A 27,882-nucleotide genomic window follows, 5' to 3' on the forward strand; every position below is an offset into this window, starting at 1 on the left:
TATAATATTATACCTGAGTAAATGTACTCAGGTACAATATTATTTTCATTCTACGCTACATTTTACTCTGCTGACAGCGGTGGCAGTGGCTCTGGAGCACATTGTTCACGAATGGCGGGTTTAGCGGTTCGATCCCCAGCACCTCCTGTCCACTTGCTGCACCACTGATCAGGCCAGCAGCTTGGTGAGTGTAGGTATGGGAATTGTAATGAGAGTCAAATTGTAAAGTGAAGTGGATAAAAGTGTTATATAACTGCAATCCGTTTACCTCTACTTCTACTCCACTACATTACAGTGGAAGACATTGTGCTTTATACTCCTCTACGTTTATCTGACAGCTGTAGTTACTTTAAAAATAAAAAAAATGAACATACACACTTTAACTTGTAAAATATGATGCATTCCATTGATTGAACCACCCATACTTCAAGGCCAAATGAATGCGTGACACGTGGCCCCTCTTGAAGCCAGGGCCTCAATATTAGGTTATAATGCAGAAAGCAGTGCAAGGCCATTGTGCTTTGGTGTATATTACCCCAAAAATGTGCAGTTTATCACCACACAGTTCGTTTGGAGACAGCAGCTCACATTGCTCGGTTTGTAATCCTTGTAAACAGTGCAGTACATTAAAAAGCTGCTTACATGTTAATGTATTGGCAATAAGAACAGTACAACACATGAGACTATGCAACAGACAGGCAACAGGCAATTAGTACCACATGAATGTGTTGCAACGGAGTGTTTTACACTGATTTATTGATACTTTTAATTGAAGCTAGATTGTGGGACATAAATGTTTCACAGTATACTGGAGATTTTAAACCCATGGCGACGTTCCCTCACTGACACTCCAATAGTGATGAGTTTCACGTCAAGCAGAAATAATTAGTTTGCCAGTGATCCGCAGTGATGGAGTAGACCACAGCAGTCAGGAATGTGGCGGAGCAAAGTTAGACACAACAAACAAATGTTTCTCTTTCTAAATCAGGGGTGCCCAAACTTTTCCGGCTTGCGAGCTACTTTTAAAATGACCAGGTCAAAATGATCTACCTACATTAAAAATGCTAAACATGTATTCATTTATATATATACTTTAGATATACAATACATGTTGGCGTACACTGCATAACCCTTGGTGTTACACATAAAAATTGACAGCAGTAATGCACATAGGTGACAAACAGTGATGTAACTATCAATATTGCAGAGGAATTGGAACATTCAATACATTTATGGTCACTACCTTACTCTGATGACTTGCAGATATAAATTATAAAATATAAGATATATATAATAAATAATAGATTATAAAATATTAGATTTACACGTTTGACCACGCATGCCTGTGCCCGTGACCGTAGCAGAGAAGAGATCTCAGACTGGACGCCCTGTACGTCAATCAAGTCGCAAACGCCATAGGGAGGATACATACAGTCATTTATTTTCTAAACCGCTTGGTCCTAATTAGGGTCATGTCATGCGATCTACCCGCTCTACCTTCGCGTTCGACGTATTGGGCACCCCTGCTCTAGATAAAAAAAGACACTTTGCATTGAGAGGGAGGATTACAGCCCAAAAAAGGAAGCGATACCTGTAGGCAAATGTCATAAACTTGCGTCAACAGTGTTTGTGCGATTGCTTTCACTGCCACGTGGACACACACACACACACACACACACACTCAGTCTGTCTCTGAGGCCTAGAACCAGCTGACTGCCTGTCAGTCAGGCCCCGAGGAGTCTCAGAGGACCCTTGCGCACACAAAGCCATGCAGAAAAGATCAATGGGCTTGTGTTTATTGAGCAACATATCTCCCTCCCTCCCTCACACAAACACGCACCTCCACCACACCGCCGCCCCCTATTCCCCACCACCGAGTCTCTGACCTGGCCCTCGACAGCCGACGTAGTGAGGGTATTGATTTCCTCATATTAACGCAGCCTTCATGAAAAGCCCCAGGCAGCAGAGGAGAGGAGAGAAGAGAAGGGAATGAAGAAGAGAAAGACTGGAAGAAAAGGAGGGAGCTGCAGGAGATAAGAGGAGATAGAAGAGGAGGGTGGAGTGTAAAGCTGCGCCTGGTGCCTCTGATGCTATACATCATGCTCAAAAAGATTCACATGTCAGATATAAGCGAGGCCTAAACTTCCGTACAAGCCCCCAGCCTTTGAAATGTTAGAAATGAATAGCTTGATGTGTACTCATTGAAGCTGTATACGATATGATTCACTTGCTCTTCTGAAGAGATGGGGGATGGTGGTTACCAGTGTTAGTGAAGCTCACCATATAGACACTACCTTAATGGGTAATACTGATTACAGAATACGAGTTGGGCTATTATATAATTGCAGTCCATTGGACATATTTTGTTACACATACCTGTTGCCTGTCAAGCAAGAAGCAACGATGCCACGCATGCTTTAGTTCGTGCAAAACTTTGGAAATTCGGAAAAAAAGGTCTTGTATTTAGCCATTTATTCAATCAGCTATAATGCAGCTATGGTGAGAACTACTGCGGATGTTTTTCTCAGTAAAAAACTGCTCACCAGTGGAATCCATCATAACCACCATGAATCCACAGTTATCAAAGGCCCTGTTGTCCACAAAGAATCAACAAAGCCTTACAGCGTGCCTTTCAAGTCTACAGGTGTTTTACTATATCAGTGGTGACAAATGGAGTGGAGCGTCACTATAGAAAGAAAAGTGATTAACTCTACCTGATTCCTTCCATTCTATGAGAAATAAATCATTTTGGGTAACTTCTTGGTTCAGTAGCTTTTTGAAGGACTGCATCTCTTGTCCAGCTTAAACCAGGTTAAATGATGAATATACATCAAAATAATGATGTAAGCACCATTCCATTGGTCTGCTCATTTACTCCAATCAGGTAAAGACTCGGCTAAGATGTAAGCACTTGCGTAATCAGTATTAGACTCCGCCATGGTGTGGAGAGACAACTGCAGTCATGCTGGGGTGTTTAAAACATTAGTGTGTTTGGAGGGGGAGTGGATCTGTCCGCAAAGCGTAATGGGCAGCACGTGCAGATCCTCACTCATCAGCTGTTACTCTCTTCTGCCTTCCTTCCCTCGCGCTGTCTCTCACACGCTTTTTTCTCAGTCATGCACACACACTCATTTTCACTCATTTTCTCTTTTCATTGCAAACTCTCTCTTTGTGGAGAAGGAGTAGGAGGCGTGTTTGCCAGCCATATGGCAGTGCCAGGGGCGTCCGGAGCAGATGTGCTCGGCATTGGGGCTGTGCTCCATCAAGCACATGCATACACACACACACACACACACACACACACACACACACAGAAGCTTACGCAGCGCCTGTTACCGAGGAAGAGGTCACTGACTGACAACAGCATTATCTAACTCCCAAAGTGCAGCCACGCTGGCTGCAGGAGCGACAAAACCTACAGAGAGGAACCTCTGAGTTCTCAATGGAGCTTTGAATTAAAGTCAGTGAGTGCCTTCCTCAAGATGTTATTCAGCATTTTACAGTCAGTATGTCAGTATGTAGTGTGTCTCCGGCTTAAATCTGGGATTCCTTATAATGCACATATCAATTTGGTAAATAATTTAGAATCATTTATAACCATGTATGTATAGAAATACATTCGGTTGCCAGAAAAGGTTTTGTGAATCTAGTAGGCCAAAAGGATGTCTCAGTTTGTCGGAAGAGTTAGGCCAAGTATCATGATGACTAAATGTCAGATATGTTCTTTTCTAGTCAAACTTTTTATGTATGAATGTGCTGAAATGTGGCCCGCACCTCAAAGAGCCTTTCCTTTGACTGATCAGAGTGTTAGAAAACTTTTCTTCGTTGATCAGAGCTTGGTGCTTTTGACTTCCTGGTTTCTTTGCTGTCTGAGAAACAGTCCTAGCCGCCTTAAGAGCGCAGACTCAGCATGTTTGTTGATTTTTTTTTTTTAGAGCAGTTTTTTTTTGCTGAATAGTAGAAGAACGATGGAGGTGTGTGTGTGTGTGTTTGTGTTCGTATATGTGTGTGTATGTGTTACAGTACGGTAAAGTTTCCTCTGAATGAAATGGGATGTAAATTTGACCAGTGTGCAGAATGAGAATGTGGACCGTTTTCCAGTGTTTGCTGAGCCAGCGTTTGACCTACATCAAACATCCAAAAGCAGAATAAGTTAGAAAGCATCACCATATGCTGGTCAACACCTAGGCACAAGCACGCATTAAATGGTTCGGGTGAAATAACTCCTTACACAGATCAAATCAAAGGCAGGACTGAAGCAGTGATTGCACCAGCAGCGGTATCACAATGATAACTGACTGATGTTTCATATCCATAGATGAATATTTCCATTAGAGATTATCGACTGTTCACTCAGACAATAATTCATTTTTTCCGTTAACAACAGGTACAAATATAGTTACATGTAAACTTGTTTTATGATGCATGTACTGCGGGTACATGTAATTAAATACCATAGTATGATTCTCATATGACCTCGCTTATGTGTGTGTGTATTTGCCACTGACAGATTCCCTCCGTGCCTCGTTGCACCATTCATCAAAATTGCCTGTTTACAAAAAACTGGAAATCCATGTCAGCCCATCCCCTCCTCCGCTCCTGGAACAGCTGAAAGAAAAATAATCACAAGATAACTGTGCTGAACTGTAAATGGTAGCCCTAAATGAGACAGTGGAGAAAACAAACAGTTTTTTTTCTTTCTTAAATGGGATTAAAATGGCTTTTAGAAGGGAATCAATAGTTGTTGTTATTTCTTCTCTAAATAACAGCTCGCATCTCTCGGCTGGTCGTATGTCATGGCGGAGTCAGCTGAGAGCAGCTGTCCACAGGGGAGATCGCAAACCTTTTTGACACGGGGGCAAAAAAGTTCAGGGCAAGAGTGTGTGTGTGTGTGTGTGTGTGTGTGTGTGTGTGTGTGTGTGTGTGTGAGAGAGAGAGAGAGAGAGAGAGACAGCTGGAGAAATGCAGTCAATAGGTTTCAGTCCTTTCAGATATTGCACAAGTTTGACTGGATTGATACTTTAATAATTATCAAAGATGGAGGAAGGCCAGGTTACATGAAGGAAGAAGAAGAAGAAAGATTTGTCAAAATAAAATAATGATATATGCACTTCAGTGTGAGAGATGCTAAAGGAAGATGTAGCAGCAGCTCCAATGGGGAAATAGCCTTGGTCTGACTCCATTCCCGTCTGACTGACGGACATCCTGCTGTCCTCAGAACACACACTCTAATTCACAACAGGTCAGACATCATGCCTCCGCTGGCACTATGGCTTTAGAGATGCATTAATACCTGGTTTTTGCTGACAGATGGCATGCTAACAGGCTAAAATACAACCTTGGTACCAGAGAATTTTCCCAAATCTACTAATCTGATCCTCCAAGCCAATATGACTCAAAGCGTAGCCTGTCGCACTATGATATAATTCATACCTGTGCTCAGAATTGGAACAGGCAGTTGAAGAAGTGTATCACCGCATCCATAGTTTTTCCAACCTTCCTCTGACATTTCACACATTCATCTCTACCTGCATTTGCCCACACAGTTCCTTACCTACCCTTCAAATCTTACATTACTCTGCTTTGTGTTTTACAGTTGCCTGACATGCAGGTACTGTATACTCAGGTTCATAGTCAGATCACAGTATGAAGGCAGACAAAAACACCACGTGAGTGTTCAGCATAACAAAGAGCATCGCTCTCAGCAAAACATATCTGAAAAAAGTAGCTTTAGCACTCCAGCAGTCTTTCTTTCCTGTAACTTTATCGTTAAGAAACTAAAATGCGCCTTATATAAAGCTGTAAAGATTCCTAAATTGAACCATTTTAAAATCTGAAATGAGATGCGGTAAGGACTTTACCCCGCCACAGCCTCAGCTGTGTTTCCCTGCCTCGCTCTCCTGCTTTCCTCTGATAATACACATCAGTGGAACTGAGTTGAGCGCGAGTTCATCCTGAAGGTGAACCACACTGGGACTCAAACAGACGATAAATCATTACGGGCCCTTATTGCCGGAGAACTGTACTGACCAAATCACCTGCAAGAGTGCTGCTGCTCCCAGGTGGCTGGCCAGCGTTGGCGGCCTTAAAATCACTGCCTTCATTTAAGAGGTCTACTGTAGTGACAGAGAGGAAGAGAGAGCAAGAGGCAAAATGAGTGGGGGAAAAAAACAAAGATGGGAGCAAAGAAGAGTGAGATGATTAAAAGAGCGAGAGCAACCTACGACTGCCTACGAGCCAGTTACAAACCAAAGGGCATCAGACAAGGTTACTTTAGGCTAAATGCTGGTTCCAGAAATAGTCCTCTGTGTTATCCGCTGGCTGGCTGACTGAGAAGCTTAGACTGTATTTGCGTTAACCTGTGCCATGCAGACAGTGGAGAGAGTCCCAGGGGTCTGGCCTTACCTGCCGACATGTAGAACAGAAAGGGGAACACTGCTGCTTTTCCACAACACAGCAGTTTATGACTCTAATGAAGATGTTTCGAACATCTACAGAAAGCTCTGGCATTTCTGCCATACGGTGCAATTTATGGAATAATCAGAAAACACTATTGTTCTTATCCAAGTTATCCTGCTAGCTCTTGCCTCTATATTAGCTATACGTACGAACCCGACATGGAGAGACGTTGTGTTGCTTCATTTAGACGTCTTTGGCATAACCAGGCCGTTGTCACCCACTTAAAAGGGACTTGAGCACTGGAGCTGCCAAAGCAAAACAGAGCCCTTTGCCAATCATGTCATCTTACTGGCAGATCAGTATGCTTGCCAGGATGTTAGATTTACATGCAGACACTGTGGCAAGTTTGCCAAACATGCAAGTCTGACAGGGAATGGAGTTACTACACACAGAGACGGTATGAAGGCTGCAAGGTAGCTGGTGGCTGACAGGAACAGGAGTCTTTTTCTTTGGGGAAATTCAGGTCTGTTTCCTCAGCTGTCATTTGAAACAAGCGTGTACAACATGCAACCGAGCAACATGTGCTGGCAATTTGCAAAACAGCATGTGTTTTTTTACTGTATGCTGTATGAGCAAGCATGAGAGTGATGTTTTTTTTTTTTTTTTCATTTGAGCAGTATATTTGTGATTAGTGTACTCCACTGAAGTTGGTACTTCATGTTTTTTGGACATTGTGTGTGTGTGTGTGTGTGTGTGTGTGCAGCTTTGTCCAGGGCTGCATGTGCAGAGCCATCTGTTTGCTGCTTTAGCAGTAGTCTTCCAGTGCCCAGGCTTATCTGTGCACGAGGGCAGTGGCCTACTTTAACCTTCTGCTCGCTCAGTACACGCAGCCGAGCACACTAGTTTGGTTGATCACCCGATAGTTTGTTCATAATAACTTTCACCCGTTTCATTTGCATTAGCAGTCAGTCAGATTTTTATTTCAACAGTGAAAAAAAGCCTCATTCTAAAAATAATACTTAGCACACTACACAAAACTATGGTGCTTTTGCCATCTAGCTTATTGTTTTAACAATAATGTAAAATAAAATAAAGCTTATTGTGCATCTTTTGGGTACAGGGTGGTACAGTGATCCAGCATGCTCATTCTGGTTTAGAGTAGTCAGCTGCACTTTCTCAAACTGGTCGTCTCATGAGGAGGAAGTGAGGATGTTCTGCCACTCATGTGATGCGTGCTTGTATGTGCACAACACATGACCAGACTAAGAGGTGGACATGCAATGTAAATAAAGAGTGAAAAAAACCCTTCCCATGAGTTATCATCACAGGTCAAAAACACCATCAATTACATCTGTTTTGCTCCCATCGTGCAAATTTAATAACCTTGCAGTGCAAACGCAGACTTCTAAAAGAACCGGTTATGGTTTAGCTTAAATGAAAGTGAACTCTAGTCAGATACAAACAAACAGATTCTCACTTTTGTGATTGTGAGACTGTGAAAGCGAAGGCTGTGTTCCAATAGTGGGATCGATGCTACTTGCTTTAGCTTGTATGTGGGCTATGAGGCCTTGTGCTGATAGTAGGACATGTTTACAGTAGTGCATTAGGAGTGCAAGCCGGGCTAGTCAGACTCAGTACAGTTTAGAGGAGAGTATTAAGCTATGTAGGCTAGTCAGTGGGCCCTGTTAGGGAGTTGGCTGTTGTGGCTAATAGGTCAACTAGGAGGGGCGGGGAAAGGGATGAGGGGGAGGATGAGCAAGAGATTTTTTAAGGCTCTTTCATTGGGTGTGGGTTTTCTGGATGGACTGAGGAGGGAAAATGGAGGAGAGGAGGGGAGAAGGGAAGGAAAGGAAAGGAAAGGAGGGATTAAATGGTCATGTGAGCAAAAACCTCTGGCAGACGTTAAGCTGACATCATCATCTAAGTTCCCTTTGACCCATCAAAATCCCTCACCCACTGAGTGTGATTTTTTACACATGAGAGTGAACAATGGAGTTTTCCCAACCAGAGAGTTTAAACTGAGGACGTAACTCATCTTTCACGTATTCATTCATGTACCAATTTGCTGCATGGACGCCATAACTTTGTATTTGCTGTAGTCGGTGGATCTGATCGTTACAATTAAATCTGCGCAACCTTTGAACTAGGACAGTGCAGGCAGGCAGAAGCTGAAGAGATTTATTCAGCTGTAGTTCATGCCGTTCTTTTGTAAGCAAGGTTTTGTGTGCTCTGTACACAGTAGACAGGACCTGCGTTTTACTCTTTGTGAAATATGAATGAGGACCTTTTATAATGTGATCCCTGTGGACTATGGTTATAAACAGGCACGTCCTAAAGGTTCACTTTGTTTACTCTGATGGAAGCTGATTACAGCCTTATCTAGAGAAAGGGAGTATAGGTTTACTGTATTGCAATCAGATGTAGCTTTAGTGGTTCATCAAAAAAACTGACCCAGTATCAGTGATATTTCTACATTACTGTTGGGTTACTGAATCAAAACAGCCTTTTTGTTAGGCGGTTTTCTATCCATTGGTACTGGGTAATATGAAGACCATAACACTGACACACCCAAGTGCTAAAATTACTATTCCATTAAAATATTTTAGATTTTAAGCTTCCCAAACTACTCAGAAATTAAAAATCCAGTAGAAACAATTTATAGAATTTCTATGTCAAAGGTAACAACGTGTTGTTAAAGCAGTATACAGTAATTATAAACCCTTTCAGATTGAAAACTGAGTGGGTTTGTGACTTTATTTTCACCTCGGCAGTGCTTTGAGCATGGTGCTTGATGAGTTACCATTGAGCAGCTGGGTACACGACTATACCACCTGAGTTTCACACGGATGTCTTTGCTCGCTTGTTGGTTCGCCCTGGTGCCTCGCGGGCAGCGGCAGCATCACAGGGTCCACCATACACAAACAGCACATCCTGAAGCCCCTGGGTCTGCTGCAGAGGAAGGGACACAGAACTCCATTTGTGTGTGGGCACAGGTGTCAATGCACATGGATCCATGTGTAGATGTGTTCATGCTTGTGTTTAATTTCATGCTTTTGCTATTTTTCTTTGTCCTTGCAGCACTTGGAGGTTAAAGCACTAAAGCAATCTCAACCGGCCTTTGAGTCCAAAGAGAAATTGCAAAAGTATGCAGATTAAACATGAAATGTGATCAGAGCTGCCAACTGTCACGCCTGAAGCAGGAGATACATGATTTTCTGCTCGATCTCATCGCTCCCTCTCACTCTTCTCCTCTCTTCTCCTCTCTCTCTCTTAAGAAGTCTCACACTAGGAGAAAATGCAGCTGACAAAAGGTGGCTACCACGTATGAAACCAGCTGCCTGTGATGTTTTCACTGTTGCTTTCTGGTCTAAAATTTATAGAGAAAATGAGGTTTACACCAAAAAAAAACCCAAAAAAACACAGATATCTGATAATTGGGTGTGAATTTGAGGTCAAAGTTATTGTTGCCTGCAAAGAGGAAGACACTTGGTTTAATGTCAGAAGAAGAGGAGATTTCTCCCTTTTACGTATATATTGATGTGCGTTCTGCTGCCTGTCTTTAGTCAGGCTCAGCACCATCATCAATCATCCTACATAAATAGGTGTATGCATGTGTGGGTGTGTCTCTGTGTTTCAGTGTGTGTCCCAGCCCGCCCAGTGAAGCTGTGCCAGAGGCTCATCACAGCATCAGGGGCATCTGTTTGAAACTGAAATAAAAGTAAAGCCTATGAATAAAAGAGCCACATGAATAAAAACACAGGATGCAAATGACTTGCCGAACAGGGATCGTCAGTGCGTGTGTGTGTGTGAGAGAGAGAGAGAGAGAGTGAGCAAGAGAGAATGAATGTTTGCGTGAGCGAGAGCGTGGAAGTGTTGTATTAACCCTGCTTTTGTTCTCCATCTCATCATGGCAGCACCTTAGCTTTGACTGAGTGAGTAAGCGCAGACACACACATGCATCATACACACACACACACGCACACAAACACACTCAGATTTCCATGCTCTCTGAGGTGTATGGTTTTCTCATGCATTAATCAACAGCAGTTTTGACACTTGGCTCCCGAATGAGGAGAGAGAGCTGTTTTAACTGAGCCACGCTGCTGGTTCTCTCCTTCACTCCATAAGCACTGCTAGCGATGCCTGGGGTGACTTTATCAATTAGGCCTCTCTGGAAAAAGCAGAATCCTCCCTCCTTTCTTCTATCCGCCCCTATTTCACTCCTCCCCTCTTCTCCTCTCCTCTCTGATTTATTCTTCCTCTCTGTGCCTCCCTACCTGACTTCTGTCCTTTCTTTCTGAGAGGTGCATCCCTCTCTTGTGCTTGTTTTCTTCCTTGTCCTTGTCTTTTAACAGCCCAAATTCTGTCATTTTGTCATTGATAAAAACATGCAAAATGAAAAGCGCAACGGGAGATGATGAGTTGCTATTTCTAAGAATAAAAAGAAACTCGTACAAAGGCTTCTATTTACCAGCGCAGGTCAGCAAATGCACGGCTTTCTTTCTGGTTTATTATCCAATCACAAACCGGCGGTGTGTCCAAAAACACCAGGAGGCTCCTGCATGTGAATGCCTGAAGCGCACAGATAAACTGACAAGCTTCCAAATGTCTACATTTTGCAAACTGAGTCAACAGTTAAGTGTTGTTCATTTAATTTCGCACAGCTATATTTAGATACCTGCTGAAATCGACATATTTTTGTTGATTCAAATCATGTGTCATTCTAGTCATTGGGCAGTTGACTAAAGTCAATCAAAATAATGATATATAACTGATTTGAAAGTAACAACCAATGGCTGTGTGTTAGTCTTTGACTGAGGCCTAATAAGGCAACAATGCAGCGCTCATCTATGACAGGTATACATAACTGTGGGCAGTGGATGGTCAGCATCAGGGAGAGTCAGCATGGTGGGTTTTGGGCCATTTCCTGTCAGTCAGGCTGGCCTGAGTCTTGCTGAGCTGTGCCTCGGGGCAGCTCAGGGCCAGAGAAAAGAGCAGGAGGGAACAAGATGTTTGTGGACATAAAAATGGAGAGGCTTGGATTGTGAACTTAACGAGGTGGACTGCTCATTTACATTACACCCATTCTTATCAACCAGGGGGGGCGTTGAGAAGACTGCTAAACTGTGTGCCGCACTCAGCCAGCAACAGCAAAGAAACATGTTGGAAGACCGAATTAGGGAAACGGCATAAAATATAACAGTCTTGGAGAGTATTTCCTGAAATCAGTGCAGTTTCCCTGTGCCTAGAATAATGTAATTTAGACAGACAGCCTTTTATCTGGGTGGCCATATTTGACAATGAGTCACTCACCCTTTACAGTATTCATTCTGGAAGAGCAGTTGTCTGCCGGACATGCTCCAAGAGTAGAGCCGAAGAGCTGGCATGAAGCTTTGGCAGAAGAGTGTGCAATAATGAGGCAATGCTTAGCAATACCACAGTTTTGTTGGTGAGCTGTCGATGCGCTCCCGTCTCTGTCTCTTACACGTGTCCCTAAAGAGCCACCGTACATGTCAGCGATGACACACACACACTCACACACCGATGAGTCTGAATATGTGTGCATGGCAGTGGGTGGTATGTCAAGTGTGTGTCGGTGTTGGAGGGCATGTGTATGCATATGAGCATGCTGAATGTACAGTATGTGTGCATATGCTCGTTACCATGTGTGTGTTTGCGCGCTTGCTTGTGATTTCCAGCGTGTGTAAATGTAAGTGTGTGTTTCTTCTTTGGTCGTGGGAGCTTACAGGCTCTGCGCGCAGAGGTTCCCTAATCCAGTGTTTTGAAATGAGCCCTCCAGCTGTTGTGGGCTTGAGAGACTGCTGCCTTGGAGGAGGCTTAGGGATGATAAGATGCTCCTTCTATCTTCATTCCTCTAGGACCTCTTTCTTTCTCTCGTCCTTTCTTTATTTCAATCTTCCCGTCCCGTCTCTCTTCCTCCCCAAATCTAGCCCATTTAATATCGATGTGGCCATGAGAATAAACACTTACGCTGATCTCATGCTGCTAATACAGTCTTACATTCTGTTAAGGTCGTAACCTCTGGTATGAACTTCCTCCTCTTTGCTGCTAATCCTGAACTAAGAACAAAGATTGATTGTGTACATAAAGTGAACATTGCGTACACAGAGGATAGAAGAAGATCACATTAGAGTAGGGACCTAAGAGTTTGCTATTTGTTACATTTATAATGACAGCCTGAGATTATTGATGTCATAATGGAAGCTCATTAGTTGAGTTGTGACGTACGCACTGAGCAGACTGTCATGCTGCTTAACGTACAGTCTTATTTAAGCAATTGAGTTACAGTGAGGAATCACACTACTGTAAATGATCCATATTGACATGTCAGTGGGATATAATGCCTTGCATAATTTAGGGGAAGTCTTTTCATGAATATATATAAACACAGTGTATATTATAAACCATGACTGAGCGGAGCAGTTCAAGCCCTGCCTATCTCCCCTGTGCCAGCAGTGAGCCTGCGGGGCGTGTGGTGTCTGCCAGCAGAAGGAAAGCGTAGGAAGTCAGCAGGTTTCGGACCGACAGAGAGGGAGCAACATGGCAGTCTGTCAGCGAGAATATGGTGATATTCCAAACCCAAATTCGGCAGAAATGACACTTAAAGCCCACAGTTTTTGTAGATGGAACACTCCTTATATTTTGCAGAATTTATATACAGATAACTGGATACACGGTTGCGCTCGTGGTCTGGCTCTGGCTCCTACATACCACAAAAATGTTGTTTGGTGGTTTCTCCCATTAGATTACAGCGAGATCATCATCTTACATGATCACTAACAAGGACGATTCACAGGACATGATCAATTATCTGTAATCATATCAGTGCCATCATCCTCCTCAACATGTTTAGATAAGATTACTTCCCATTGGGGTTTTTGGACATGGATACATGCTTGCGGGGGAGATCTAACTTCATTTAGGCTGTAATGTCTTTAGCTGGTCTAGAAATAGGATGTTGCATGTATACATTTGTCTCTGTGGGTCTGTTACGGCTGACAGCAGAGCCCATGTGAGCAAAGCAGCTCCTCAGTTCCTTAGTTTGAGAGGTTAGACCGTAGATGCACAAGACAATAGGCTATCCTAGTTATTTAGTATGCTGAATGTGCAAAGAAAGCAGCAAATATTATTCAAAATAACCATCACTATCCCCACTTGTCATGTTCATTTATTATGTATTGATACAGACTCTGTTCCCATGAAAGCAGCTAGAAGCAAGTTGTTTCAGGAAATGAATAACTCAAGAGACAGCCTATCATGTTTCCCCATTTAACTATTACATATTTCATGTAATCGTTCACAGTGTGGTCTAGATGTTTGTTTAGCTTTCAAAACAGGAGCTCGGTTCGGAAAGCGTGTTTGTTTTGCTGTAAAGATGAAAAGGCAGCGGAGAAAGGACGCACTGAGACAAAAGTGACTTTTTGATTTGATATCGTACGTTTACGTGTACATAGCAAAGATTTTATTAATCATTACTTGTATTTACAGACCTCACCTACCTCTGTCCACGCTTCTGTCCCTCTGTCTCTCTCTTTGACACACTAAAGGGCAGATTTTCAATATCAAACAGCCTGCAGACAGACGTTACACTTGGATATTTAGCTTCTCTTACAAAGTGCAAAGATCTATAGGAGAGATTGCACAAGATACATCTGTCGGCAGTTGTAATTGCTTTGTTTAGATGTCTGCTCTTCTATCTCTGCTTGTTTTGCTTGTTTACACCTTGGTATTGTATCTGCTTTTCTGCTGTATATCAAGACGCTCATCACTGCCTCCTTCCTCCTGCAGTCTCTGTGCGGGCGCTGGACGTGACGGTGTCTCAGAGCAGTATCCAGGTGGCCCGTGGTCAAGCAGCCGTCCTGCCCTGCTCCTTCACCACCAGCGCTGCCCTCAACAACCTCAACATCATCTGGATGGTGATACCACTGTCCAATGCCAACCAGCCAGAACAGGTACAGTGTACATGACTTATGCACCCACTCAGACAGAGTGACAAAGCATTCCTTTAGCTCCTTCAGCAAGGAAACATTTAAAAAAAAATCAGTGACAGAGATCTGCAACCCAGTTTGATTCTTTTGATGACGCAAATGTTAGCGTGACAACTGTGATGTAGGTGTCGATCAGTGAGAGACAGTCCAGCCAGAGCTACTGTACACTCTTTAGGTGCTTGCTGAGATGTATGCTTTACTGCCGAGATGCATTTAACTTGTGTTCTAATGCATCATTACTGTACACGCGTCCTGTGGATGTCCATGCTTCTTCCCAACACCAACCTTACAGTCAAAGCAGGTACACGAGACTGGATCTGTAATAAGGTGTGCTCAGATACAGCGCAAAGAGAATTTCAGAGGTCGCAAAGAAAGCCAAAGGAACAGTCCAAAGAGAGCCAAATAGACAGAGATTGAAATTAGTGACCAAAATTAAGACGGGGACACATTTGCTCTTGTTGAAAAACTTGAGAATTTAGAAATTTTGCAAAATACATTCACTGAGAGAGAGTGTTTGGGGCTTGAGGGACATCCAGAGCAGTTACATGACTTCACTGACTCTCACTCAAGATGATGATCGAAGAAAACCCATGCTAACACGCTATACACATGTATACACATGGTAGGTGCGGTGGCTGCTACGATACAGTCAATTCTGCATAAACACAAAGACACTAAATTTCTCTTTCCGGTGCATCTGAACGCACCTTTAGGATATTAGCTAGTTATAGATATTAGATGACAATAATGGAGTGATATAGATGCAGTAGTAAGCTTAAGGTGTGTCCATAGTCTAGTTAACTCTATCTAAGTTGTACTGCAGGACAAGCAAAGTCATGTGGCACTTCTCCACCTTTAAAACAATGTCTCAACAATGCATCAACTGTACTGCAAAGTGTCCAGAAGCTCATTTCACTGTTGTGAATTTGTTTGGGAACACTGGCAGCAGTTTTTGTTGTGTCTTATTGCCGTTAATTTTGTCTCGCTGGCTTCTCACCACCGTCCCTTCCTACTCTCGGTTTCTTTCTGTGTTTTTTCTCACCTTCCCTTCCTCCATCTCTTTCTCACTCTTCCTTCCCCCCCTTGCGGGACTTCTGTGATTCCATTTGAGTTGTTTAACATGCAGCTGCAGGCCGTACAAGCTCACCTGCCTCCCTTCACTTTGAACCCCGGCGCTGGTCGGCCGTCCAAATAATACAATCATCTTCTGCACTAATTACCTCACGCCCACGACAGGCTCTATATCGCAGCTGTTCTCACCACACACACAAGCACACACACACACACACACACACACACACACTGGCATACACACACAAACTGGCATTAGACAGACTGCTGGTCCAAAAGCACTGCAGATCCACATGCATACATGCAGGGCTTATATATATTTACTGGCTTCACACATAACATGCGTGCAGAGTGCACAATGAAAGTGTGAAAACTGGCATGCATATTTCCATGCATCCACAAATGCACACATCACAGAGCAATGCTGCCATGTGCACACCTGATAAGTTGGATGAGGTATTTTAGTGTTCACACACAAACTAGAAACAGCAGTAAACGCAAGCATGCAGAGGTACTTATTAATGGGAGAATGTGTGTGTCTTTTAGATGCCAGGTGAGTGATGATGTTAGCTGATACATGTGGAAGGCTGCAAAACACCAAATGCAATCTCACAATGTCATATGCTCAGTCCAAGGTCCATATAGATGTATACCTGGGCACATTGGATCCAAGCACAGTGATGCACACACAAGTTTTTAAGTGTGCACATTACATTTATATACACATACAGTGACAAACACTATTCATGCAGCTGCACACAAGAAACAAACGCTGGGTGAAGTACAGCACTACAATCCAGTTGTGTGTGTGTGAATTTGGTGAGCTGTCTGAAAAGTGAGTGATGAAACAAAGTGCTGCGTGGGGCGACAGTACAAGTACAAGGTCATTTTAGAGGAAAAGGATGTCATAAATGATTACAGTTGATGCTAAAAGCCATTAAGAATTACTGAACAAAACTCTGTACACTTGCACACCCTCACAACCTGCGTTAGCACTTTAGCGAGTGCACTCGGACCACTCAGATCTCACTCTGTTCAAATTTGAATACCATGTTCAAGATAACAAAAGACGGTGCAACTTATTCAGCACTGTTTGAGGGCGATAACATGAGATGTGCTGGGTTTTCTGACACTGCAAACCTGCCTGTGCTTTTGAAACCTAGATTAGTCCTGCTGTATGTTTGCTTGAGGCTTTTCCATGTTGTTTAAGACTTCACCCTGTGGTTTACAACCTTAAGCCCCCGTGGTTGACTCCACATTATAGGCTATGTAACTTAATGAGTCATTCATATCATCTCTTTATGGAGCAAATGTGCCAGCCTGGTGCTTCTAGAGTCTGTTTAGATGTTTGATCTCTGAGGTAATTAAAACAGGACAGACTAAACAAAAGAAAGTCATCCAGTTAAAATGCTTTCCATTTTTAGAAACAGATACAATCAATAATTTGATACAATGGACATTGTTTCAACATTGGATCAAATATGTAATGTGGAAGGATTTGCAGGACTCTGCAGTTCCTCTCAGATCTATAGACAGACAGTTAACTACAAGGCGATGAACATAGTGGACCATGTAGCAGCTAAAGACCCAGATAGTTCCCTCAGGAGTAGGAGGAGACCAAAACAGACCTAAAAGAGAATCAATAAATTCTTAAATTCACCAGGCGGCCAGAAACATGATTCCAAATGAATGATAATGTTTCTCTGTAGCTGCTGGATATGTCAGTAACACCTCATTCAAAATCATGTCGGAGGCCCATCCGAATGGCTCAATGTACATCAGCCAGTCCGTGTAATGATGTAGAGATATGAAGTTTACAGCCTCTGAGTTTTCAGGTCATTGGACAACTCAAGGGGGTGTTGTGATTACTAAGTTGATCATGTGAGGGTTAAAAAATACCATGTATTGACAATATGATGCTATATCCATTAAATGTGGGTTTAATAATCTTGGAAGACACATTTAGGCTGATGTGAGGCATCCCTTTTTTTTTTTTTGGTTTTCCATGTTTCCAAGCAAAAAGCTAACCTAAGCTCAGTTAGCTGGATGTGGTTTCACTGTGATTTGTATGTTGACACTCTTTAGAAGTTGAAATATCTAAGAGGAGGAACAAAGGAGCAATTGGGGACGTTGTTACGCTCAAAGAAATGACAGTAATGGTCGACTTTGAATCTCTGGCTAAACTTCCGCCCCGCTGTGGTTGTAGTCCTGTTTGTTTACTCTGATTACCTGACAAGCTGAGCTCCAGATTACAACATGTACACATGTAGCTCAGAGGAGTGGACTTGTGTGTTTGGGTGTGTTTGCATGTTTCTTTGTATATAATCTGTCCATCACAGTGTTGCTGTGATCAAATGTCCTGACCTCTTTCCTCTGGGCCGCTAGGTGTGAGATAATCCAGATAAACACACGCACGCACACACACACACACACACACACACACACACACACACACACACTAGACTATGGTTTTAAGTTTGGGAGCTGTTCTCCTCTCTAACCCACTTCACATGGGTCATGTGTATTTTCTAATACAAACCCCAGGTTCACCTTTGTCTCAGCCCACCTGAGGAAAGGAATTCTTGGAAATGATTTTGGAAATGCCATCATTAGAGTAGTTGTTATATCAAACATCTATATACAGCACTTGAGAGAAATGTTTCATTGTGTTCAGTGAGCCTGGCAGGTTAATATTGTCACAGTTGCTTTAAAGTGAAATACAAGTGATACACATCGTCTCCTTACTAACTCTAGTTGAAGAGAGAAATGTGTTGAGAAAAGTTTTTCCATTCTCGGACTGATGACTTTTTTGTGCCTAAATGATTTCCAGTACTACAAATTAATTAGATATGTTGTAATCAATTCATGGAAAGCGAACTGTGTTGATTTTTGTAACTCAAAGAGTAAAATTGTGCAGTTTCAGTGAAATAAGGCCCTGGTAGAATTGAGGTCAAAGAGAATCTGTGGTGCAGAAATGAAATAAATCTGTAATTGAGAACATCTGTCATAGTATTTTAGATGATCAGAATGTGATCCTTATCTGAACCCAACAATCTGCCAGGATCAAAGATCAAATGGACGCCACATTAATATGCCCTCATATTATTACCCTTTTCACTCCTTGCCGCCTCTAGAAAGAATTTTTGCTGGACACATTGGAGAAAACGAACGAAGACCAGTCTCAGATAAAGTCAGAAATGGCATATGATTTGTCCGAGGCTGTAACTCCTCCATGTGGAGAGGTTGAGGAGCGGTTTCACCACAATACATGTACTCAGCTTCAACGCACCCTCTCATATACAATAATGTGATACCTTTTATTGATCGGCACTTGGAAGATTCCTTTTTATTAGCTTGCCTACCTCCGGGGACATCGGTATGCAGAGTCAGCGATAACACAGTCTTTTCCACCAGTGGGTTTTAAAACTGTCTTTCTTTAGGACAGTTCAGTATATGAATTAATTCACGTGAGCTCTTGAGCGTTTAATTGAAGGACACAGATCACTAACCCACCTGGATCACTCTCAGATCCAGATCACTCACACCCTTGGTAACACCTTGAAATTCCAGTCCAGTTTTTTTTTGCTGCACAGTATTGCTGATGTAAAAGCCCACTGTTTGTTAGGACGTGTTGTTGCATTTTACATATTAAAACTTATATTTTTTTCCCAACTTGTCCTCTTAGGTAGCTTGCATTGGCTTGTAATCATTACCAATGTTGGATTGAGAAGCCCACTGAGACATGATACTGAATTACAGAAATAAACGTAACCTGATCTGACCTGATCAACAGTGAGACTGTTTATATCAGCACTCTCGGGATAGCTTGCTAAAAAAGTGTCCTTGAATGCACCACAGAGCAACAGAAACACAGCAACTGGCTGATCATTCTACGCATTTACTGTATGTTTTGGAAATTGGGTGTCAATAAAAATAAACGCATTAAGTATTTCATGGGCTAAATCATGCAAAAACCAGCAGAGATACACCAGTGAGTGGATCTGAGCCCATATTGTTCAGAACATGTCTCAGAGGATAGAAACAGATAACAGTGGCAGCTTACAGTCAGTAAATTGAGGGGAGGCTGTGTGGGTTTAGAGGTTTATTCAGGCTTTACTGAGGCGATGGCAGTGTCCCTCATGTCTGAGGCCAACGGGGTCGTCGGGGTCAGTCAGAAGTAGGTTATGGTCATGAGAATGGTACGGTGAGAGACAGTATCTGAGGGTGATCCAGTGATGGTTCATGCTCGCAGGGTGGATTGCAGAGCAACAGTGAAAGATGTAGTTTAAGTGTGATTGAATGCTTGCACTGTGTGTGTGTGTGTGCATGTAGGGTTTTAGGAGAGTAAGCATGTAGCAGAGGTTTACCGCTGGGCCAGCAGTGGGACGTCCAGCTAGTCCAGCTAGAGTTCTTAGGGCCATCCGCCATCTGAGTGCCAGCCATGACCTCTTTTCTGCCTGCGCACAGCGATAAAGCCAACCAGGTCACGCGAGAGGATGAGGTGATTTATACACACACATAGATATGGATGCATCAACATGGTGGACAGATACACAAAGTCTAGGAAATAGGCGGCGGCATGTGATGCATTTATCTCTCCATTAGAGCACATTTCACACACACTACTGATCTTAATTGGACCCTTTTTGTTGCTTAAAAAAAGAAAGAAAGCAGAAATTCAGATAAAAATAATTCAAAAAAAGCAAATAAAAAAAGCAGGGACAGGTGTAAGATTCACCACAGTTTAGTTCCTGCTTTAATCCTCTGCTCACTCATGCACACACACACACACACAGACGCGCACGTATAGTGTGTGTTGCATGTGAGGCCGATTGATTGGATCACTTTCACTGAGCATGCAGATTATATTGTTAGGTCATCAGGAGTGTACAGCCAGGTCATACCGGTGCCGTCTGTCAGGGAGGGAAACAGAGTAGTAAGCACAGACTGACGGACGGTAAATGGGGAAAAAAGAAGATTTGACGGGAAAAGATTGGAAACGCAAAATATAAGTTAGACCACGCGGTTATAAAACTGCGAAACAGTCTGAGGCAGAACAATCACACACACTCACACACACAACTGATACACTCCCCACGAGTAAATGAATATACGCTGAGATACTGAGACGCACACACACACACACACACACACACACACAGAAGATGCAGTTGCAGGCTCTCATCACAGCTGAGGAGCTGCCTATTCATCTGGACATAAGAGGACAAAGCGAGCGTACTGCACTCAGGAAATTGCAGCCGCGCAATTTACAACCGTTAAGCAGCGGTGGAGGACACAGTCACATACACACTCTTGCACTTTCATCACAACTATCAGTCTCACACATACACTCACACACACACACACACACACACACACTGGTGCTGGTTGTTTCCCTGCCTGGGTCTTTGAACAGTTCAATGAGGGCTCTTTTCACCAAAGTGAATAGCCCCTCTGATTCCAATCCATGCTTTGTGTGTGTGTGTGTGTGTGTGTGTGTGTGTGTGTGTGTGTGTGTGAGAGAGAGAGTGCACATGCCATGTGTCTGTGTGTGTCCTCTTCATCTTTTGTGTGGGCCCAGCTGAGGGGTGAGAGCTGTTTTTCATGTGGCTCTGCCTCAGCCCAAGTTTGGGGCCCGAGGGAAGCTTTTGAACAAACTGATCCTTCATTGCTCTTTAATGCCGACACAAGACGGGCTTACCTCAACCTGAAACTGTGAGTTCATCCTCACAAGTGTGTTCTCACTGTGATTATTGTTAAAAGTCACTGATGCAACGTAAAAGGCTGCCTTTTGGTTTCATTTCTCTCTGGATTTGATTCCTCGTGCGGGACGACTCCCCTGCATTTCTACTATTGGATTCATCAGATTGCAGTTTATATGTTTCCAAGTTAAAAAGTTTTCAATTATGCATAGTGGATGCTTTTATCTGAAGAGGCTTACAGTACCGTGAAAGCATACTTTTAGTATGTTCTTCTTACCCTGGAATCTACCCACTGAGCTAGAAAGAACCATTTATAAATAAAAGGTTTTTTCTGTCTGTCTGTTTGTTTGTTTGTTTCTTTCTCAGGACATAAAAGTGTGTTCGCTCCTTTACTTTCTTCTGTACGCTGTCAGTCTATTTGTCAGCCTCTTAGTAGAACCAGGTCTCCCTCTAGTGAGAGAGTGAAGTGCTACAACCTGCAGAGTGAAGTGATTCTTGGACTATTTGTCACAGGCCTCCAGTGGCCTGTTACAAATAGTCCAAGAATCACTTTCATGAAGTATAGAGATGTTTAGAATGACAAAAGGCATTCTAATGGCTGCACAAACTTGAGGACTATCTTCTGTGTTTCCGTGGATAAGAGGAACGCATTTATTTATTAATTAATGTATCTATTCTGATGAATTGAAAACATCTTGGATGCCGATTCTTAATTCTTTACTTCTTTCTGTTTGTCATCAACGTCTTTTCCTACCTCCCATCCTCTCCCCATTTTGCTTCTCTATCTTACCAATTCATCTCCTTTAATTCTCCGTCCATCTCTACATCCACTATGCTCTGGCATCCCGATCCAGGTGATAATTTACCAGGGCGGCCAGGTGTTCAGCCTCGCCAACCACCTCAATGGTCGTGTGGGCTTCGTGGCCACCATGCCAAGCACAAGTGCCTCCATCTTCATCAACAACACCCAGCTGTCCGACACTGGGACCTACCAGTGCCTGGTCAACAACCTCCCAGACAGAGGGGGGCGCAACATCGGCGTCATCGGGCTCACCGTGCTGGGTAAAGAACTGCACATCACCACAGAATATCATTTTTGAGATGTTTCAAAAAATTTCAATTTCTTGAAATATGTATTCTTCTTAGAACCACTGCTTTTCCACTGCACTTTCATCTGATATTCAGTATTAAATGTATGAAACTTGCTTGCTTTGCGCCTTAATTTGAAGGGCAGCATTTCCTCCTAAGTGTAGAGCTCTAAAGAAAGGTAACCCACAACATTTAAACACAGTCATCCCTCTGACAAATGACAAATAGTAAAGGATTGAAATGTTATTTTTGAATTTGAAGAATCCTTTAAGACTTTTCAAACAGCATGTGAGCCTGTTCGATTCATGTGGTAACTCAGATTTCTAGAATATGAACTTTCCTCTGAATTTGGGAAAAACATTAGATTCGCTTTGTGAAGTGGTTAACATGACACCGCCCACTCTCTCCATCTGCCAGTGCCCCCCTCGGTGCCAGCATGTAGAATCCAGGGCACGCTGGATGTAGGAAGTGACATCATGCTGATCTGCAGCTCAGATGAAGGTATTCCCACGCCGTCCTACTCCTGGGAGAAGCTGGACGCGCTGCCCAAGCTGCCGCACAACGCCATGCAAGGTATTACAAACAAGCTGGCCGTCGGAGTTCCCTTTTGCCCCACCTTCGCGGGTAAATGTCACTCACATAGCGTAGCTCAGACTCAGCAACAATCCCACCATCTCAGCCACCTGTCATCATGTGCCAGGCCCGAAATAACGCCCACCCGAAGGACTCCCCTCCCCAACTGATCCTGCTGAGGGGTGATGATGTATGGATGGAGTGAATTTGTGAATGAGTGCGGTGTTTTTATGTTCTTCCTCGTTCTCTCATGCTGAATACCAACTTTGACACACATTTCCAACTTATTCAAAACACTTGCCATGTTTTTACTGGTCGAATAACTAGGACCATACTGCTTTAACTTTAGCCAAGCAGTGACCCAACACCCGTACAGCTACTCTCAGAATGACAAGAGCAAGTGTACTGCAGATGTACTTGGTTTTCAGCATCAGAGAGTACTGGTGTAGTGGACTCTCCTTTCTTTTTCCAGCTGTGCCCATTGCACGGTCAAATAATCTTCATCACCAGTCACTTTCTAAGTCTGTACACTACTGGTCAACAGATGGATAGAAGGCAAACACACAACATGTAAGTTCAGTTTCAGATTGTAGGTTCCCAGGGCAGTAACATTAATATTTTTTTATCATGTAGCTATAGAGACAATTAATGACCTAACAAATAATGACACTGGCAAAGGACTGCAAATTTGAAGAAACTGCATCATAAATGCAAATTCAGCTACAAAGGGTGTTGAACACATGTTAGTAATCCATTTGCGACATGCTAATTGGCATGTATGGCAATCAGCCCTTTGATATGTTAACATGTTCGGAGCTTCAAAGAGGCCAAACTGTTTTGTGCAAGACTCTCATTAAATCTGTCTGCTCTTCTTTTTTTTTTTACAATACATCCTCTTTTCACGACAGCACTCTGAGAGCCCACCAAATTTTGACACACTTAACCTTTAATATCGGAAGAACAAATGGTCTCGCGCTCGGCTCGGAGTCTGTCTTCTCCTGCTGTTTGCATTTGATTCAAACTGGAATGAGATCGTGGATTTGTCAGTGTCACTCTTGTCTCCATGCGAGGTTAGCTTGACACAGACAGCTGTGACATCTGTCACGCAATTGTCAAGAGAACAGCTGAAAATCTGGCTCACTTCCTCTAACTCAGACACCCGGGACGTGCTGTGTCCAGTAGTGTACAGCTCTATGATTGTAAGCTCACAACTCAACCCATTCATCATTTGTGAAAGAAAAGCTATACTATAGCTATACTTTTGATACTGGACAGTATACTTTTACAACTGCATGCTTGTATATAAGCCATATAGCACCCTCTATTGGTAGATAGTAAAATTAGTTCAGTTGAATATGTTGTCAGCAGTAATATAAAAAAAATGGAACTACATTTCAAAATCTCTAATGTTATACTTACTCTACTTTTTATCTAAATGTTTTTTTGATATGCTTTGGGTCATACGTTTGTATCTTTCTACATAGTGCTGTGTGTCAATGTGTGTGTGTTTCAGTCACCTTAATTACTGTGTGGCTTCTGTGTGCGTCCTTTAGACCAGATGCAGGGCACCGTAACACTTAGAAACATCAGCACCAGCACCTCAGGACTCTACCAGTGTACCTCCAGCAACGCTATTGGCAAGAGCACCTGCCTGCTCAACCTGCAGGTTGTAGCACGTAAGTACGCTCAAACACGCAGGATCCATGCGGCACTGCTATTGTCACGTACAGACAAGCTGACACGTGGCTGTGTTTGTTTAAGGGATGTGTATTTGGGGATGGAAAAGCCACATCCTCGTCTCACTCGAACACTGACAGATGGGAAGAAAGTTCGAAGTTGAGTGACACTTGTCAAACAGATGGATGGAACAGAAAAAACAAGCAAATAAATAATAAAAACCACACATAGGACAAGACCAGAACATCTTGCAGATAGCAGCACTCCCCTCGCCTGCACCAGTCAAAGAAAAAGACAGAGTTCGTTTGGGTCATGCAGGGTCAGACAGTTTGGATAGCTTGACAAGAGGGACTGTAATGTGGTTTTTAGTCTTTTTTTTCATCTGACAGTGTGTGACAGGCTCACTCTCACTGTCAGAAACACAGTGCAGTCTGCTGAGTCTGTCCGTCAGAGATAACAGAGGGTTTCAGTCATTTAAAAGCAGGTGATGCCAATATGGTGCAGATGTAAATGTTTGAAACATAAACATCATCCATGTTCCATCATCGTTTCTACTTTAGTTGAGTATTAGTGGAACCATTCATGAGGTATTCGTTGCCCCTGAACTTTTTGTTTTAGATGTATATCACCATGGAATACAGCCCAACTCAGGTAAAAACAATGGTTTAGAAATACTCAAGTGTCAGAGTCAGTCAGACATCTTATGTGTGGAGCATTTGTTCTTTGAAAACTGTCATCCGACAAAGTATCGGACCGTTCAGTGCAAAGATTTGATTGCTGTATTAAGTTGCAGTTCTTTTCTGCAATTCATCCAGCTGTCTCCTGAGCCGAGGTTGATTCCGGATGACTGAAACTGAACTGGCCGTTAATTGGTTGGCAAATGCGTGAAACTTTCTCCTCCCGTCTCTCTGTCCTGCAGCCCAGCCTCAGAGTGTGGGTCTGATAGCGGGGACCATCGCTACGGGAGTCCTAGCTGTCATCATCTGTTCCCTTCTAGTGGTGGTCACGCTCTTCTACTGGAAGAATAAGAATAAATACGATGAGGAGGAGATCCCCAATGAGATCAGGTTTGGGTTGGATTTGTGGTTTTTCTTTTTTCTTTTTTTTATTTGAATTGCGTATGAATTGCACCCAGAAGCCCTTGTAGTCTCCAGGATGTGGTGTGTCTGTCGAAGTCAAACAGAAATTGTTTACTTGCATGCTGTATTTATTTCAGTCTATGGCAGAGTGGAGATCACATCTGTGCTCTACTGTATTTTAAAAGCCGATACGATGCAGCAGTGGTTTTGTACTTCCAAGTGTAAAAAGTGTGTCAGCACTGCAATCACAAAGATTCATCTATAGAAGAAACCCAGCCCAGAAAATTGGATTTAAAGTTTGCATTTTTTTTCCCATAATCACAGGCTAATTTGACTTTTCCAACAGTCTGTGACGCTCCATCAGCTGGTTAAATGGGCTACAATTTCTCCCCTAAATCACTCCAGAATCATTTGGGAGATAAATCATTGTTCAGATATCAGACACTTTGGCTGATTGGGATAACATCTGCCTAATGTTGGGCTCAACTACAGTCCCTAATTCATTTTCCACCCCTACAGCTCTGTTTTTCCACACTAACAGTAAATCACAATGAATTATTTTATCTCAGCCGAATGTATCAGAGGCCAACCTCTTCTTTCTCTTCATAAAAAAAAAGCACCATTTATATGAGCAAGGGCAGAACAAAGTGCAACTTAAAAGCATTTTTGTCAGCTTAATTTCAACACATTCACTGTACTGAAAGTATATCTTGAACTGATTGATTAAAAAAGCCTCATTTTAGGGTTAATTACAAGTGATGAACTCATTATTGTGAATAGCTTTCATGATGAAATAGATACAATAGCCCCTTTTTGTTTGGTTCTCTTTTGTTTTCTGGACAATGTTGAAGTTGTAGTTGCAGTTTGTATTTAGCAGGTCCAGACAGATCAAAGACAAAACATGAATCAATAAGTGGTAGATTTAGATTCTCAGCACATTGCAACTTGACTGCATATAGAAGCTTTTTGAATTTTTAATGTGTCATAGAGGAATTGTGCTAAATATTTAAAAACGAACTAATTAGCTATCTTACTGCTATCATTTCGAATATCACTGACATCTTCATCACCTTACATCTGCTTAACAGAGAAGATGATCTTCCTCCCAAGAGGTCATCATCAGTAAAGGCTTTCCACGCAGACGCCTCATCCTCAGAGAACGACACGCTGACGTCCACCAACACCTACAACAGCCGATACTGGCACAACCCCAAACCCAACTACGACACCAACTCATATACACGCTACAACGGAGACACTCGCCAGACCTTCTCCACGGCTGCTCATGGTGCACACGGACACGGACAGGCCCAGAACGCAGGACACGGCCACAGTACAGTGGTCACAGCACCAGGCTCGGTCCCACTATCCCGCCACGTGCAGCCTACGACGGCAACGACGACATCGTTTGCCAATGGCAGCCACACGCTCCCGCCACCCAAGACTCTGGTGGTCACCACAAACTCTGCCCCATCCCCTCCCACCATGGTGCGCAGCAACGGCTCTGTGAGCCTCAAGCCGGTGGTGACGTCCACACATGGGCAGCATACGCACTCCTACGCGGTGAGCCAGGCCACGCTGGAGCGGATGGGGGCAGTGCCCGTAATGGTGCCCGCCCAGAGCAGAGCGGGCTCACTGGTCTGAAGTTTGATTTGGTAAACTGAGCTTTGAAAACAAGACTAAATGAGCGTTGGTTGTGATGTTTGACAGACAGAATATGGGCTGAAGCAGCCCACTGCCCTTTATAACTGTGTCTTTCTGTATGTCTCAACCTCTTTATTTCTAAACAAACTGGAATTTTACAGTGCAGAGTTCATTTAATGCCAATTCCTTGACGGACTGGACCCTCCATTTTGTAGACAAGCACCACACAGAATCTGGCCATCCTCTTATCGGATGGATTTTCCTTGCAGGTGTGGTGGGAAATATTTTTCAACCACTTGGATGATTTCACAAAGCTGGAGTGAAATTTCCTGCAGAACCTGGTTTTCCCAGATCTTTTTTCAGGGCTGGATCATTGTGATGATTGTGTTTTTATTTTTTTTTGGACTCAATGCAACACATTTTCATCTCGGTGTGTCCATACTGCATGGTCTGACAGAAGAGAGCCTGGATTCCCACTTAAATGCATGTGTCCCTTGTTTTAGGATAACAAATTAAGTCCACATTATTTCAAATAATTTCTGTCAACATTTTCAGAGTTTCACAGTAGTGATAGTGATGATGAAAAAAATGAATGTTTTAATGGGGAGTGACCTAAAGGATGAAAGTAAAAGAATGAAA

The 27,882-nt window shown here is 43.0% G+C and overlaps 1 protein-coding gene across 1 annotated transcript in view; it reads left to right on the top strand.

Moving 5' to 3' along the window:
- Nucleotides 1-27,585, top strand: part of igsf11 (immunoglobulin superfamily member 11) — a 93,839-nt gene extending 66,254 nt beyond the window's left edge. Inside the window, exons 3-8 of the mRNA XM_070829614.1 lie at nucleotides 14,209-14,372; nucleotides 22,036-22,243; nucleotides 22,688-22,843; nucleotides 24,397-24,519; nucleotides 25,440-25,587; nucleotides 26,688-27,585. Coding sequence (XP_070685715.1) covers nucleotides 14,209-14,372; nucleotides 22,036-22,243; nucleotides 22,688-22,843; nucleotides 24,397-24,519; nucleotides 25,440-25,587; nucleotides 26,688-27,243 — 1,355 coding nt within the window. The 3' untranslated portion in view covers nucleotides 27,244-27,585. The remainder of the gene's footprint in view (nucleotides 1-14,208; nucleotides 14,373-22,035; nucleotides 22,244-22,687; nucleotides 22,844-24,396; nucleotides 24,520-25,439; nucleotides 25,588-26,687) is intronic.
- The last annotated feature ends 297 nt before the right edge of the window (nucleotides 27,586-27,882 follow it).

This window comes from Pempheris klunzingeri, chromosome 4 (genome assembly GCF_042242105.1).
Source record: "Pempheris klunzingeri isolate RE-2024b chromosome 4, fPemKlu1.hap1, whole genome shotgun sequence".
In the NCBI taxonomy this organism is placed as follows: domain Eukaryota; kingdom Metazoa; phylum Chordata; class Actinopteri; order Acropomatiformes; family Pempheridae; genus Pempheris; species Pempheris klunzingeri.